This window comes from Pseudophryne corroboree, chromosome 12, assembly GCF_028390025.1.
Source record: "Pseudophryne corroboree isolate aPseCor3 chromosome 12, aPseCor3.hap2, whole genome shotgun sequence".
In the NCBI taxonomy this organism is placed as follows: Eukaryota; Metazoa; Chordata; class Amphibia; order Anura; family Myobatrachidae; genus Pseudophryne; species Pseudophryne corroboree.
Genome location: NC_086455.1, coordinates 50,535,701 through 50,549,959, shown reverse-complemented (window position 1 = coordinate 50,549,959; position 14,259 = coordinate 50,535,701). Strand labels below are relative to the sequence as shown.

The window sequence follows — 14,259 nt, the reverse complement described above, 5'->3', positions numbered from 1 at the left end:
ATTGCTGAGGAGGTATGAGGAAATACAGGCAGATAAGAACAAATGCATTTCTGGAAAAAATAGATATATATTGTTTGCATGCAACAACTGGTGAAACTTTGGATGTTATCACTGCTTAAATTATAACCAATTAGGTGCCCCTAATTAGTTGTCACTTGTGATACACATAGAAAGCTAGATAATTGGGGCAGATCAGCTGAGATTTACAGTGAAAATTACTATCCGTGGCATGCAGTCACCGGTGACTGCATGCCACGGATAGTAATTTTCACTGTAAATCTCAGCTGATCTGCCCCAATTATCTAGCTTTCTATGTGTATCACAAGTGACAACTAATTAGGGGCACCTAATTGGTTATAATTTAAGCAGTGATAACATCCAAAGTTTCACCAGTTGTTGCATGCAAACAATATATATCTATTTTTTCCAGAAATGCATTTGTTCTTATCTGCCTGTATTTCCTCATACCTCCTCAGCAATTAATGCAGCATCATAAGGAGTATAGGTTCTTAGTACTCCAATATCTTATTTGTAGCCGGTGGCAATAGCAAATATCTTGTGATTCATGTGTTAATGCATTTGGAAATTGATTCATACGTGTAGAGTCTGGAGATAATCTGATATACCAGCACATAACTTGGCAGATTCCTGCCTCTTCCTGTGCCTTAGAACAAAATTGCATCACTAGAGCAACGACGTATTTATCAAGCTCACTTAGGATTGCAGATTATGTTATTATCTGTCTCAATATTTTTATTACATATCAGTAGCCAGTTTTTCTTTCAACTGCTAATCCTAGTGTCAATTTGATTAATATATTTCTCTAAGATCACCAAAAATTTTTTTTCGTGGACTCTCATTTACGATTCTCGGTACATTGCACCACGAGAGTGGGAATTTTGGAATCGGGTCTAACGTAAAAAGCAGATCCACACATTTCCACGATTCTTATCTGATACTTTTCTATCAACCTCTACCCTATATTTTCCATATTCCTAAATAGGTGCACTCTCATTGGCGTTCGCATAAAACCCTCTACTACCATACCACGTTGCCAGCGCCCGATCTCGTCTGATCTTGGAAGCTAAACAACGTTGGGCCAGGTCAGTACCAGGAAGGGAGACCACCTGGGAATACTTGGTGTTGTAGAGCAGGATTTTCTTCCTCATTTATGTGGAAATATCACCAACAGCAGTATCACCACTTTCTACTATTTTTCTGATTTTATTCTAATGTCAGTGGCACCATTACCGTGATGTACAAAACTTCTTACTATTATCATCAGTGTTTTCAACGCTCATAAGTATAAAGTGAATTTTGTCTATCATCTTAGAGGAATGACCTTTGATCATTACTCTAATCTCTTATAAGCCATAGAGCATAACCTTATACCTCTCATATATCATTGTGTGTCGACCACCCCGTGGTTCCATCAATACAGCAAGTCTGTACTGGTCAAGGGGAATGGGGGTATGACCAATTCAATGTCTACAACCCTTTCATACATTCTTTACCATTAAAGAGACCAGAACATTTTAATTAAGATGCTACATATATTGCATTTTGAAGGACAGATCTCAGGGAAAAACATATAATTGTAACTATGCTAATAAAAGTTATGTTTTAAGTAATTTTTCTCAATTATCATATTATTTTGAATTTTTTCTACAAGAGTGCGCCCACACAAGAGCCTTCTTTTTTCTCCCCATGTTCTAAAGATATCCAATTAGCCCCAGAAGCCAGCAGTATTAGGGTTTTTTGTCCTGCACGGATGCAGGGGAAAACAATCCCCCATAACTGACCCATTATCGTGACTGCAAAAACACATGGGTCTGTGAACTTATTCTGGATCCATGTGCTTTTGCGCAAAAAAAGGGGCTATAATTGAATTGCTCAGAAGGGTTTAAAACAGCTAGGCCAAGGGTAACCTTGTTCTGTGCAGTAGAGCTTTCAGTGGTGGGAGAACAGACATTGGTTGGTGAAAATCAATTCAGTACTAAAAGTTCATGCACCAACATGAATTGTCAAAGCACACAAGGCAGCGGAGCACTAATGAATTGGATAAGGCTGGGAGGGAGCAAGAGGACTGCGCTGCCTGTAAGAGCTTAAATAACAACATAAAGGGAACCCTGAAACCTGGCAGCTACAACATAAAGGGAACCCTGAAACCTGGCAGCTACAACATAAAGGGAACCCTGAAACCTGGTAGCTACAGCACAAAAGGAACCCTGAAGTCTGGTAGCTAGTGTATAATTGAACACTGACATCTGATAACTAGTCTATAGCAGATACTGATTGCTTGCATAGAGCGAAAACATATGACCCACAAATGAAATACTTAGGTTTCCAGTCCAGCTGTTACTGTTACTTGCTTATGGCTAGGGAAAAGCTCTTTACTTTGTCATTATTGCTAGATACACACCTGAACAATTTCAAGCGCAATCCAACAAACATTGAGATTTTCTCAGTGATGAACAGATTTTGAAAACATCCTATTTCTAGTGATTTATCATTCAGACTTGAATGATTAGCTGTCCTAAACCTTCTCACAAAGGCCACATTTTTAAAGGAACTATGAGCAGAAATGTAAGAGCTTACATAATAAGGGGAAATGGTGAACAGCTAGAAGGTGTACTGGGAAGGAAACATGGTGGAGGATACACAATTAGAGTGTTGAGCTACAATATGAGGAGGTTTCAGCTCAGCCTGACTAGAGTGAGCTCTAGATGAAGGTGACAGGAAAATGACAGAGAATAGGTAAGATGATCATGCTTTGGGGGGTATAAAGTGAAATTATATCTAAGAATTATATATACACTGCTCAAAAAAATAAAGGGATCACTAAAACAACACATCCTAGATCTGAATGAATGAAATATTCTTAAAGACTTTGTTCTTTACATAGTTGAATGTGCCGACAACAAAATCACACAAAAAACAGGATTTTGGTACTTACCGATAAATCCCTTTCTCCGATTCCACAGGGGCCACTGGAGCGTAGTTACAATGGGGATATAGTAGGCAGTAATTGGGAGCTGGCACTTTAAAATTCTCAACCTGTGGCTAGCTCCTCCCCTACTATCTCCCCTCCAAGCCAGTCTACGTAAAACTGTGCCCGATGAGAGATGGAATAAACAAACCTTAAGGTAGAGGAGGTTAATGACGCCCTGTAAACCAGGATAACCCAAACTAAACCTGGAACAGAACCTGACAAAAAACCAGGCTAGCCTGAACTCAACAAGCAGTCATATGGTGATCTGCAAACCGTTAAGCAAAAAACAAGGAGGAACAGCGCTGGGCGGGCGTCCAGTGGCCCCTGTGGAATCGGAGAAAGGGATTTATCGGTAAGTACCAAAATCCTGTTTTCTCCTTCATCCACTAGGGGCCACTGGAGCGTAGTTACAATGGGGACGTCCCAGAGCTCCCAAAAACGGGCGGGAGAGCGCTGCGAGTCCTGTAAAAACTGCTCGGCCAAATTGTGATGCAGAGGCCGCAAAAGTGTCAAACTTGTAGAATTTGACAATAGGAATGTCAGTCCGACCAAGTAGCCGCCCGACAAACTATTTATGGAGACCCCACGGGCAGCCGCCCACAAAGGTCTTACCACGCGCGTTAAGTGCGCTGAAATGGAATACGGAGGCTCCCTAGCAACCTCCAAGAAGACTGTCTGATGGTTAGATGTATCCAACGGCCCAGCGTATGTTGGGACCCCGGCTATTTAGCACGGGAGCATTGTACAGCACCAAGAAGAAAACACTTTGTCGAATAGCCGAAGACCTCTGTAGGGAGAGTCGGCGAGCCATGACAACATTCAAAGAGGACCAAAAAACACTAGTGTCAGATTTGTCGGAAAAATGGACATCCCCTCAGGAAGAAACGACCGCTGAGACCGAAACTCAGCCGGGGGAGATGCCATAGAGCACTCCCTGAAAAAGAGGCCGAACCTACGGCCGCTAGGCTAATCTCTTTTGGAAGAAAACCGAAAAAAACAGAGACCTAAAATTCAGGTCAGTGTGGTATGAAGCGCAGCGGAGCAAAACCTCCCAGAGAAACCAAAGATGACGGCTGAATGGTAACTGAAAGAAGGGGAAAACCCCTTTTATGCTTATTATGTCCGATACAGTTTTCCAAAAGTGGCAAAAGCGAGAAGAGGTAACAGACTTCTGAAATCGGGGCCCGGTAGGCCTAACCAACCTAGGGAACTACTCCCTTCTGAGGTCTCGTGAACAGTCACACGGTTACACGGAACCAGTGTAAGATTGAACAAGGAAAAGTTGTTGAAGTGGACAGTCCAGTCGAGGTAGTAGCATAGGCTCCTCTACTGACAACAGGTGTATCTGTATCTTCAAGACATCTGTGGCCCAACCAGAGCCACCGAGAGGACTAGCACGCATAATCCCCTCCTGTGTTACCGAACCGGAGGTAGAAATTAAAAAGGGAGGCCGGATAGAATAACCAGAAAACTCCCCGGAGCCCTGAGGGCCTCCTCGGCTACTGCCCGAGCTCACGCCCGAGAGTAGTAAAGGGTTAAAAAGTCAGTCAGAACGCCCTGAGGTCGATCCGAAATCTCCGCCCACAGCGGACCAGCTGACAAAACTCCGGGGAATGTTTTCTCCCCCGGGAGTCTGACCTGGTGGCTTGACCCGGAAAGAAGATTGTTGTCCCCCGCTCAGAGAGGGATGTTGTCCCCCGTTCAGAGAGGAATGTTGTCCCCCGCTCAGAGAGGAATGGAGGCGACCACTCCTTGCGTCGCAACTTGACTGAAGGAATAGAGTACCTGGTGCCGAGGAAGGAAAAATCCTCTGACGGACCAAGTTGAGAAACGTCTATGAGGAGCATAAATTGGATCTGTGTTGAACCATAAGCTCCTGGATCCTCCGGATATTCAGAAGCCACCTAATGTACAGAGTGGGAAAGCAGCAGTAGATTGTCCATTTAGGGAACCAACGTCACCTTCTGCCCTTGAAAGAGTTATTCTGTGATCTTCCTGAACTCTGTGGGAGCGGAAGAGATACCGAGAGGAAAGGACTGACAGTGAAAATGAGAATCCTGTAATGTGAATCTGAGAAAAGCCCGTCCAACTGAAATCAGTAAACAGGCATCTCTGAAGACAAGGGACACGTAAAAACTCCCTTTCTTGTTCAAAAAAAAAAAAGCAATCACAGACTGAAAGGATTGTAAGGCCAGAATAGGTCTGGCCGAGCCAACTGGCTTCGGAACGTGAGAAGAAAACAAAGGCCTGAGAACTGTCCCGATTCAAATGATATGTGAAAAACAGGGATCAACACTCTTTGCGGTTAGAAGCATATGGAGCGCCGCCTGCAGTATGACTCTTGTCATCGTAAATCGGCCGCCCCCTGCCGAGGGACTCCTGAGATGGTTGTTCCGAAATCTAGTTTGCCCCAGCCTTCTCAGTTCTTCCCATAGGACCACCGACCTGCGCCTACCCTGGGACCCTCCAGGTGGTAGGAAAGTCTGACCTGTAGTGGGTTTATAAGGATGATGCTGAACCTCTGCTTCAGCTCTTTTTTTTTTTTTTTGAGATCCCCTGGCGACTGAAATATCGCCCGTGTGGAGTCGAAAGTTTCCGAAGGGTCACGGAAAAATCTAAAGGAAAGACCGGTAACGGTCTGTCTTGGAGCTGGGGCAGTATTAGGAGAAAGCAAAGTGGACTTACCTCCAATGGTTCAAGAAATCCTGCAGAAAGTTCCTTCCCCTGAACCATCTGCCCCGTAGGATTACATGTTCACCTGTCACAGTCGCAGCCCCAGAGGTCGACGGTTTAAGACAGCCCAAGCGAAAATGCAGGGTCCGAGTCTGCAGACGTGGTGACCTTCAAAGATCATAGAGCAGAATCGTGATTCGGACCTGTACCAAAGTATCAATTGATCCTGATGTGAAACATCCTGTAACCTAGAGGACAATTGTTCCACAACCTACCTGTTCCGGACAAGGTAGAAACATGCTGCCGTATATGTCTTCGATGGGTCCCTGAACAAGGTTGCTCAGGAAAACGGCAGCTTGTTGGACCGGCGGTACATCGAGGGGTATATCCTAGAAAGGTTCTGATACCATCTCCTGACGACTGTGGGAAGAGGGTAGGGAAAACAAACATTGTTTGATACCTGATTTTGTGTGTTCGGGTGTCTGACGGCCGCCTACCGGAGCCTGCCCAGCTCATCCGAGACTGGGCCAGTCGCTGTCATTTCGTCATTGGCGTCGAACCCTGATGGACTTGACGTGTCCGCCTCCTTTACCTGCAGTACCAGACGAACTGCTGTATAATGCACCTGGATATTCTGAGACACTGGTTCAGACTCCACAGAAAACAGACATCATTAGTATTGTAACCTGGAAGGTTAGCAAGGTTCCTTTAGAAACCTGGAGAGGTGAAATGACGTACAAGATCTCTGGTTAATAGTGACATTACCTGTATAATCTGAGCTGTTCAACAGGAGTGTCCTGCAGGCGCGTGGAGGGCTCTGCAGATGGCTCCACCGCATACTTCACACCTAAGAGGGAATTCTTTAACTATCCCAGGTGAGAGGAGAAAAGGTGGGTTAAAGAAACACAGCCATATGTAAAGTCTGCACTATAATATATAGTGACCGACATCAAATAAACTTTCTGGAGCAGCGGAGACCTGAACCAGTAGCGCTGCGCTGTGGGACAGGAGTCTTAGCCCTAGGCTATAGGGGCTCCCCTTAAAGTTTCTTTATTTTCAAACCCTGGTCCCCCTGTACAGATACCCGCTACTAGCGTACTGAGCCGCAGCGCTATTTGTCTGATGCCTTACACGCATTCCCCAAATTACAAATAGCATTAGTAACTAGCCAAGGAATAATAAAGGGAAGACCACACTGTATGTAGTGTACCGCTAAATTTAGGTGCACCAGATGTTTCTCGGAGGTTCCGCTGGCTTTTCAAAATGGTGACCAGACTGTGAGAAAAGATGGGGGAAATTGTTATGTGGCAAGGAGGTTATTAGAAAACATTGCGGAAGTGGTTTGTTTTATCTTAAAGATGTATGTGGACACCTCTGTACAAACTACACAAAAGTAGGGCACTGGTAGGAACCAGACCCACGCCCTCCATGCCGCAAGGCAGCAACGCCAACCACCACACCATCCGCACTGCCCTATATACGGCATTGTATGCATATATCTATATACATACCTCCACACATCTATATATATATATATTCATACATACACATCTATATATATATATATATATACACACCCACAGTGAATCCAACCCTGTATGTGAACCCATTAGGGTAGATAAATACTGTAGTATATGTATGGTAAATAAATTGTGCACATTTTTGAATCATTATGAGATGAGCCCCAGCTCCTGTAATAGAGCAGGCTCCTGTATGAAATGCCTGTCAGAGGACTCTCCTGCAGGGAGGAATGTCAGCAACTCCCTGCACAGAAAATTTAAAAACCCCCCCTGAGACAGGATTTGTGTCTAGAGGCAGTGAACGCTGCGATCCGCCGCCGGGAGCCCGCTGAGCAAAGCGGGAATAGCCTTCACCCCCACATCCTACCTTTATCCTCCCTGAACAGCCCGGAGAGGGAAGGGAGCTTGCAGCGGCCGGGGAGCGGTGTGACAGTGCAGCGGCGTGTCCTGTAGCGGCCGGGGGACGGAGTGCGCTTAGCCCGCCGAACAGAGCGGGAGTTAGCTCCGCCCCCTCCGCTTCGGCGCCAAATTTAAACCTGCTCTACCATAAGCGGGAAGCGCCCTGTATCTCCCCGGCCGCTTGTAAGCTGTGGCCGGGGAGCGTTTCATGCACCGAGTCCCATGTGACCTTGTGTGCCAGAGTCTGGAGCCTAGCTGTGTGAGCAATAATGACTCACTTTTGCAAATAATAATGTGCTAAGTATGCTCCTTAGACTCTGGCATACAGCTTCTATTCTCACTGTGTATCCCCCGGCTGCCTTCTGCAGCCGGGTAGTGAAGAGCACTGAGCCCGCTTACAGAGCGGGCTGAAGCTCCGCCCCCCATATAATGGCGCCAAGTTCAAATTATTAAGCGCCTTTGATGCACTCCAGCCTTCTATGACTGGAGTATAGGGGACCATACCTATGTTGAAAACTGAAACTGTTTAATTCTGGTCAGGATTATATGGAACGCTTCAAGAATTTGCATGTCATCCTTGCACAGGGCTCATGCTGCGCAGGGGCTTTGCTAAACTTCTCTATATCGTTCCAATTTAGTGCTGCCGAAGCAAGCACTTCAAACACATGATAAAACATACATCAGTGACAAGGGGGGATGTTTGTACTCACCACACTTTAGGCGTACTCCAACTCGACCCCGAGGCTCCGACACACGCCGCACGCAGCGGTGTCCGGTCCCTTTTGTACTCATCTTCTGATGGAGTGGCCCCGACACGAGCCGCACGCAGCGGTGTCCGGCCATTTTTGATACTCACCGCTGCCATGCTGCCGGAATCTTCTGCTGGATGGAGTGGCCGCGACACGCGCCGCACGCAGCGGTGTCCGCCGACTCAGGAGAGCTCAGTGTCTCCCTCAGCCGGGGCCCATCCCTAGCCGCACGCAGCTGCGATGGGACCCCGCCGGCAGCTCCCACGGTGCAGACTGGCAGTGGCAGAGCTGCCAGTCTGTAAGAAAGAAAAATAAAATAATAAAGAAAAAAGAAAAATTTCTTCAGCTAAACCCAAGTGAACCAGCTCACATCGGGCACTAACTAAGACTGGCTTGGAGGGGAGATAGTAGGGGAGGAGCTAGCCACAGGTTGAGAATTTTAAAGTGCCAGCTCCCAATTACTGCCTACTATATCCCCATTGTAACTACGCTCCAGTGGCCCCTAGTGGATGAAGGAGAAATTATCAATGGAAATCAAATTTATTAACCCATGGAGGTCTGGATTTGGAGTCACCCTCAAAATGAAAGTGGAAAAACACACTACAGGCTGATCCAACTTTGATGTAATGTCCTTAAAAAAAGTCAAAATGAGGCTCAGTAGTGTGTGTGGCCTCCACATGCCTGTATGACCTCCCTACAACCCACATAAGTGGCTCAGGTAGGGCAGCTCATCCAGGATGGCACATCAATGCGAGCTGTGGCAAGGTTTGCTGTGTCTGTCAGCGTAGTGCCCAGGGCATGGAGGCGCTATACCAGGAGACAGGCCAGTACATCAGGAGACGTGGAGAAGGCCGTAGGAGGGCAACAACCCAGCAGCAGGACCGCTACCTCCGCCTTTGTGCAAGGAGGAACAGGAGGAGCACTGCCAGAGCCCTGCAAAATGACCTCCAGCAAACCACAAATGAGCATGTGTCTACTCAAACGATCAGAAACAGACTCCATGAGGGTGTTATGAGGGCCCGACGTCCACAGGTGGGGGTTGTGCTTACAGCCCAACACCGTGCAGGACGTTTGCCATTTGCCAGAGAACACCAAGATTGTCAAATTCGCCACTGGCGCCCTGTGCTCTTCACAGATGAAAGCAGGTTCTCACTGAGCACATGTGACAGACGTGACAGAGTCTGGAGACGCCAAGGAGAACATTCTGCTGCCTGCAACATCCTCCAGCATGACCTGTTTGGCAGTGGGTCAGTAATGGTGTGGGGTGGCATTTCTTTGGGGGCCGCACAGCCCTCCATGTGCTCGCCAGAGGTAGCCTGACTGCCATTAGGTACCGAGATGAGATCCTCAGACCCCTTGTGAGACCATATGCTGGTGCGGTTGGCCCTGGGTTGCTCCTAATGCAAGACAATGCTAGACCTCATGTGGCTGGAGTGTGTCAGCAGTTCCTGCAAGACGAAGGCATTGATGCTATGGACTGACCCGCCCATTCCCCAGACCTGAATCCAATTGAGCACATCTGGGACATCATGTCTCGCTCCATCCACCAATGCCACGTTGCACCACAGACTGTCCAGGAGTTGGCGGATGCTTTAGTCCAGGTCTGGGAGGAGATCCCTCAGGAGACCATCCGCCACCTCATGAGGAGCATGCCCAGGCGTTGTAGGGAGGTTATACAGGCACGTGGAGGCCACACACACTACTGAGCCTCATTTTGACTTGTTTTAAGGACATTACATCAAAGTTGGATCAGCCTGTAGTGTGTTTTTCCACTTTAATTTTGAGGGTGACTCCAAATCCAGACCTCCATGGGTTAATAAATTTGATTTCCATTGATAATGTGTGTGTGATTTTGTTGTCAGCACATTCAACTATGTAAAGAACAAAGTATTTAATAAGAATATTTCATTCATTCAGACCTAGGATGTGTTATTTTAGTGTTCCCTTTATTTTTTTGAGCTATGTATGTATGTATGTATGTATGTATGTATGTATGTATGTATGTATGTATATATATATATATATATATACACACACACACACACACACACACACACACATACATACACAAAATATGTGTATATATCTTTATATATATTTATTTTTTTATTACACACACCATACTTCCCAACAGACACCCTTAAAGTGTGAGAGAGACAATTCACACAGTAGTTTTTTTGTAGTCATTAAGAAAAGACAGCAAAAAGCAAAAATGTAAATGGTATAAAGTTACTACACATTTATAAATAGATGCATAGGAAGTAGACGTCATTAGGCACAGCAACCAATGAGTATGTAGTATGTTTTTAGACGTTAGACTCTCCGCTCACTCAGACATGTACCTATAGCTTGCATCAGGGTCTGCACCTTCTCACAGTACAGCTTGATCAGACAGTTATGAAATTCAGGTTCCAGATCTTCCCAGGTCAGGATGATATGTTCCTGGAAAATTGCAAAGGACACTCCGTCACACAGCCAGTCAAACTGGGCTGATGCCAGTATCAACCAGCTAAGTGGACATCTGGTAGCTACAGATATATCCCTCCATCTATCCGGCAAATGAGCCGAATGTGCATACTAGTCGCGATCACGACTAGCCGCGGCAGGCTGCGACCCATTCGTGGAAGCGCACGCACCGTGGCGATCCTATGAACACCCATGGGCATTCTAGTCGCAAATTGTTTGCTGTGTTTAGCGGCAAAGATGAGCTTAGACTCATGTATAAAAGGAACCAGGGCAGCCATCGGTGGGGAAGGGGGGGGGGAATGGAGACGGACCAGGGGGACTGGTGTCCCGTGCCCTAACAGAGAGGGCGGCCCATACCTGGCTCCTACCGCCAATACCTGGACAGCTGCACCAGGCTGTAAAACAGCAGTGGGCTAATGTACAGGGATGACTTCTTAAAACAAACCTTCCCTGTGTATCAGCTCTCTGTGAACCATTCCTGTAGGTCCACAATGCTCCACCTACATGTAACATCACAATTTATGACATCACATAGGAGTGGAGCGACAGTAACTTTTTTTTCGTGGGGAGGGGCCCTGTCTATTTTGGCAGTCCCGGGCCCCATAATTTCTGATGGCAGCCCAGAAAGGAACCCTGAAACCTGGCAGTTACAACAAAAAGGGAACCCTGAAACCTGGCAGCTACAACATAAAGGGAACCCTGAAACCTGGCAGCTACAACATAAAGGGAACCCTGAAACCTGGCAGCTACAACATAAAGGGAACCCTGAAACCTGGCAGCTACAACATAAAGGGAACCCTGAAACCTGGCAGCTACAACATAAAGGGAACCCTGAAACCTGGCAGCTACAACATAAAAGGGAACCCTGAAACCTGGCAGCTACAACATAAAGTGAACCCTGAAACCTGGCAGCTACAAAAATAGGATTTTGGTACTTACCAGGTAAATCATTTTCTTTGAATCCATAGGGGGCACTGGAGTACTCTTGGGATATGGACGGCTTCCGCAGGAACAGGGCACTGAATATTTAAATTTAGAACTCTCCACCCCTCCATATCCCAGAGTACCTCAGTGTTTTTTACTGAGCCGAACAGGAGCTATAGAGAGGTTGACAATGGAGAATTACATATAACATAACGGACAACAATAAAGTTGACACATAACGTTACTGACAACTAAACAGTTGACACCATAACCGATAGAACTTGAAACTTTGAACCAGTCGGTGAGAATGTGTTACCATAAGATCCCCTGAACTTACCACAAACCAGATAAAACTGCTCTGGGTGGGCGTGCAGTGCCCCCTATGGATTCAAAGAAAAGGATTTACCTGGTAAGTACCAAAATCCTATTTTCTTTTTCATCCACTAGGGGTCACTGGAGTACTCTTGGGACGTACCAAAGCTTCCCCCGTGGGCGGGAGAGCTGTTTGGCACCTGTAACACTAGGCGGCCAAAGCTAGATGCTGATGCCGCAAACGTATCAAACTTGTAAAAGCGCACAAACGTGTGCACTGATGACCATGTAGCTGCACGGCAAAGCTGCGTCGTAGAAGCCCCACGACCAGCTGCCCATGAAGTTCCCACAGAACGTGTGGAATGAGCTGTTACTGATGTAGGCGGCTGTAACCTAGCATGAAGGTAAGCCTGACGTATGGTCAGTTTAATCCATCTGGATAAGGTCTGCTTAGAAGTTGGCCAACCCATTTTGGCAGCATCATAGACAACAAACAACGTATCCGTCTTATGAACTGTAGACGTTCGGGATACATAAACGCGTAGTGCGCGTACCACATCCAAAGTTTCAGAATCTCCTGTTAACACAGGAACTACTATTGGTTGATTGATGTGAAAAGATAACACTACCTTTGGTAAGAAAGCGCGATTCGTCCGAAGTTCCGCTCTGTCATCATGAAACACCAAATACGGTGGCTTGCATGACAAGGCACCCAAATCTGAAACACGCCTTGCTGAAGCTAAGGCTAGGAGAAAAATTGTTTTCCAAGTGAGAAACTTAATATCCACTTGTTGTAAGGGGTCAAAATATGAAGACTAAGAAATCTAAAACCAGATTGAAGTCCCATGGCACTGTAGGTGAAATGAATGGAGGCTGTACTCTGAGGACACCCTGCAGAAAGGTGTGTACAGACGGCAATAGAGCCAATCGTCTTTGAAAGTAAATTGACAAAGCAGATACCTGCATCTTTAGTGTAGATAAATGCAGTCCTCCATCTAACCCAGTCTGTAGAAATAACAAGACGGGATAACGTGAAAGATGATGTCGGAAACTTCCGAGCTTCACACCAACCTATATAGGCACGCCAAATTCTGTAATAATGAGCTGCTGTAACTGGTTTCCTAGCTCGTAACATGGTTGGTATAACCGATTCTGGAATGCCCTCTCTTCTTAAGAGGGCGGTCTCAACAGCCACCCCGTCAAACGCAGCCGCGCTAAATCGGCGTAAAGAAACGGACCCTGTTGTAACAGGTCCGGACGTAGTGGGAGCGGCCAAGGATCGTCTGCGAGTAGTCCGCGGAGATCCGAGAACCAAGCTCTCAATGTCCAATGAGGCGCCACTAGTATGACTGTGGCGGACTCTCTCTTGATCCGTTTTAGCAACAGAGGGAGCAGCGGAAACGGTGGAAACAGATATACGAGGCTGTACGGCCACGCGATTGTGAGAGCATCCACCGCCACTGCCTTGGGATCTCGCGTTCTGGACACATACTGGGGCGTTTGGTGATTGTGGCAAGATGCCATCAGGTCCACTTGAGGGTAACCCCACCTCTGGACCAACATGTGAAAAACTTCTGGATTTAATGCCCATTCTCCTGGATGAAAATCCCGACGACTGAGATAATCCGCCTCCCAGTTGTCTACTCCCGGAATGAACACTGCCGACAATGGGGCAGATTTATTAACCTGGAGAAGGCATAAGGAAGTGATAAACCAGTGATATGTGCAAGGTGATAAAGGCATCAGCCAATCAGATCCTAACTGTTAATTTACATATTGGAGCTGATTGGCTGGTGCGTGTATCACCTTGCACATATCACTGGTTTATCACTTCCTTATGCCTTCTCCAGGTTAATACATCTGCCCCAATATCACTTGGTGATGCTCGGCCCAACTGAGGATTCGAGCTACTTCCCGCACTGCCATGCGGCTTCTCGTTCCTCCTTGTTTGTTGATGTACGCGACCGCCGTCGTATTGTCTGACTGCACCTGGACAGTCTGAGACCGAAGCATGTGTACTGCTTGTCGTAGCGCATTGTAAATTGCCCGGAGTTCGAGGACATTTATAGACAGCAATCTTTCGTGATCCGTTTAGAGACCCTGGAGCTGACAATTTTGAACTACAGCTCCCCAACCTCTGAGACTTGCGTCCGTCGTTAGAATTATCCAATTCCAGGCGCCGAACCGTTTCCCTGCGGTTAGATTGTGTACTTTGAGCCACCAG

The 14,259-nt window shown here is 46.6% G+C and overlaps 1 protein-coding gene, 1 non-coding gene and 1 pseudogene across 2 annotated transcripts in view; 1 reads left to right on the top strand and 2 right to left on the bottom strand.

Annotated features, from left to right (window-relative positions):
- VPS39 (VPS39 subunit of HOPS complex) overlaps nt 1–14,259 on the bottom strand; it is an 83,064-nt gene that overhangs the window by 10,627 nt on the left and 58,178 nt on the right. The window contains exon 18 of the mRNA XM_063947495.1: nt 10,676–10,775. Coding sequence (XP_063803565.1) covers nt 10,676–10,775 — 100 coding nt within the window. The remainder of the gene's footprint in view (nt 1–10,675; nt 10,776–14,259) is intronic.
- LOC134981638 (5S ribosomal RNA) lies at nt 1,034–1,152 on the top strand. The gene has a single exon (XR_010190739.1). It is a non-coding gene; the product is annotated as a 5S ribosomal RNA (ribosomal RNA).
- Nucleotides 8,125–8,240, bottom strand: LOC134981632 (U6 spliceosomal RNA; annotated as a pseudogene).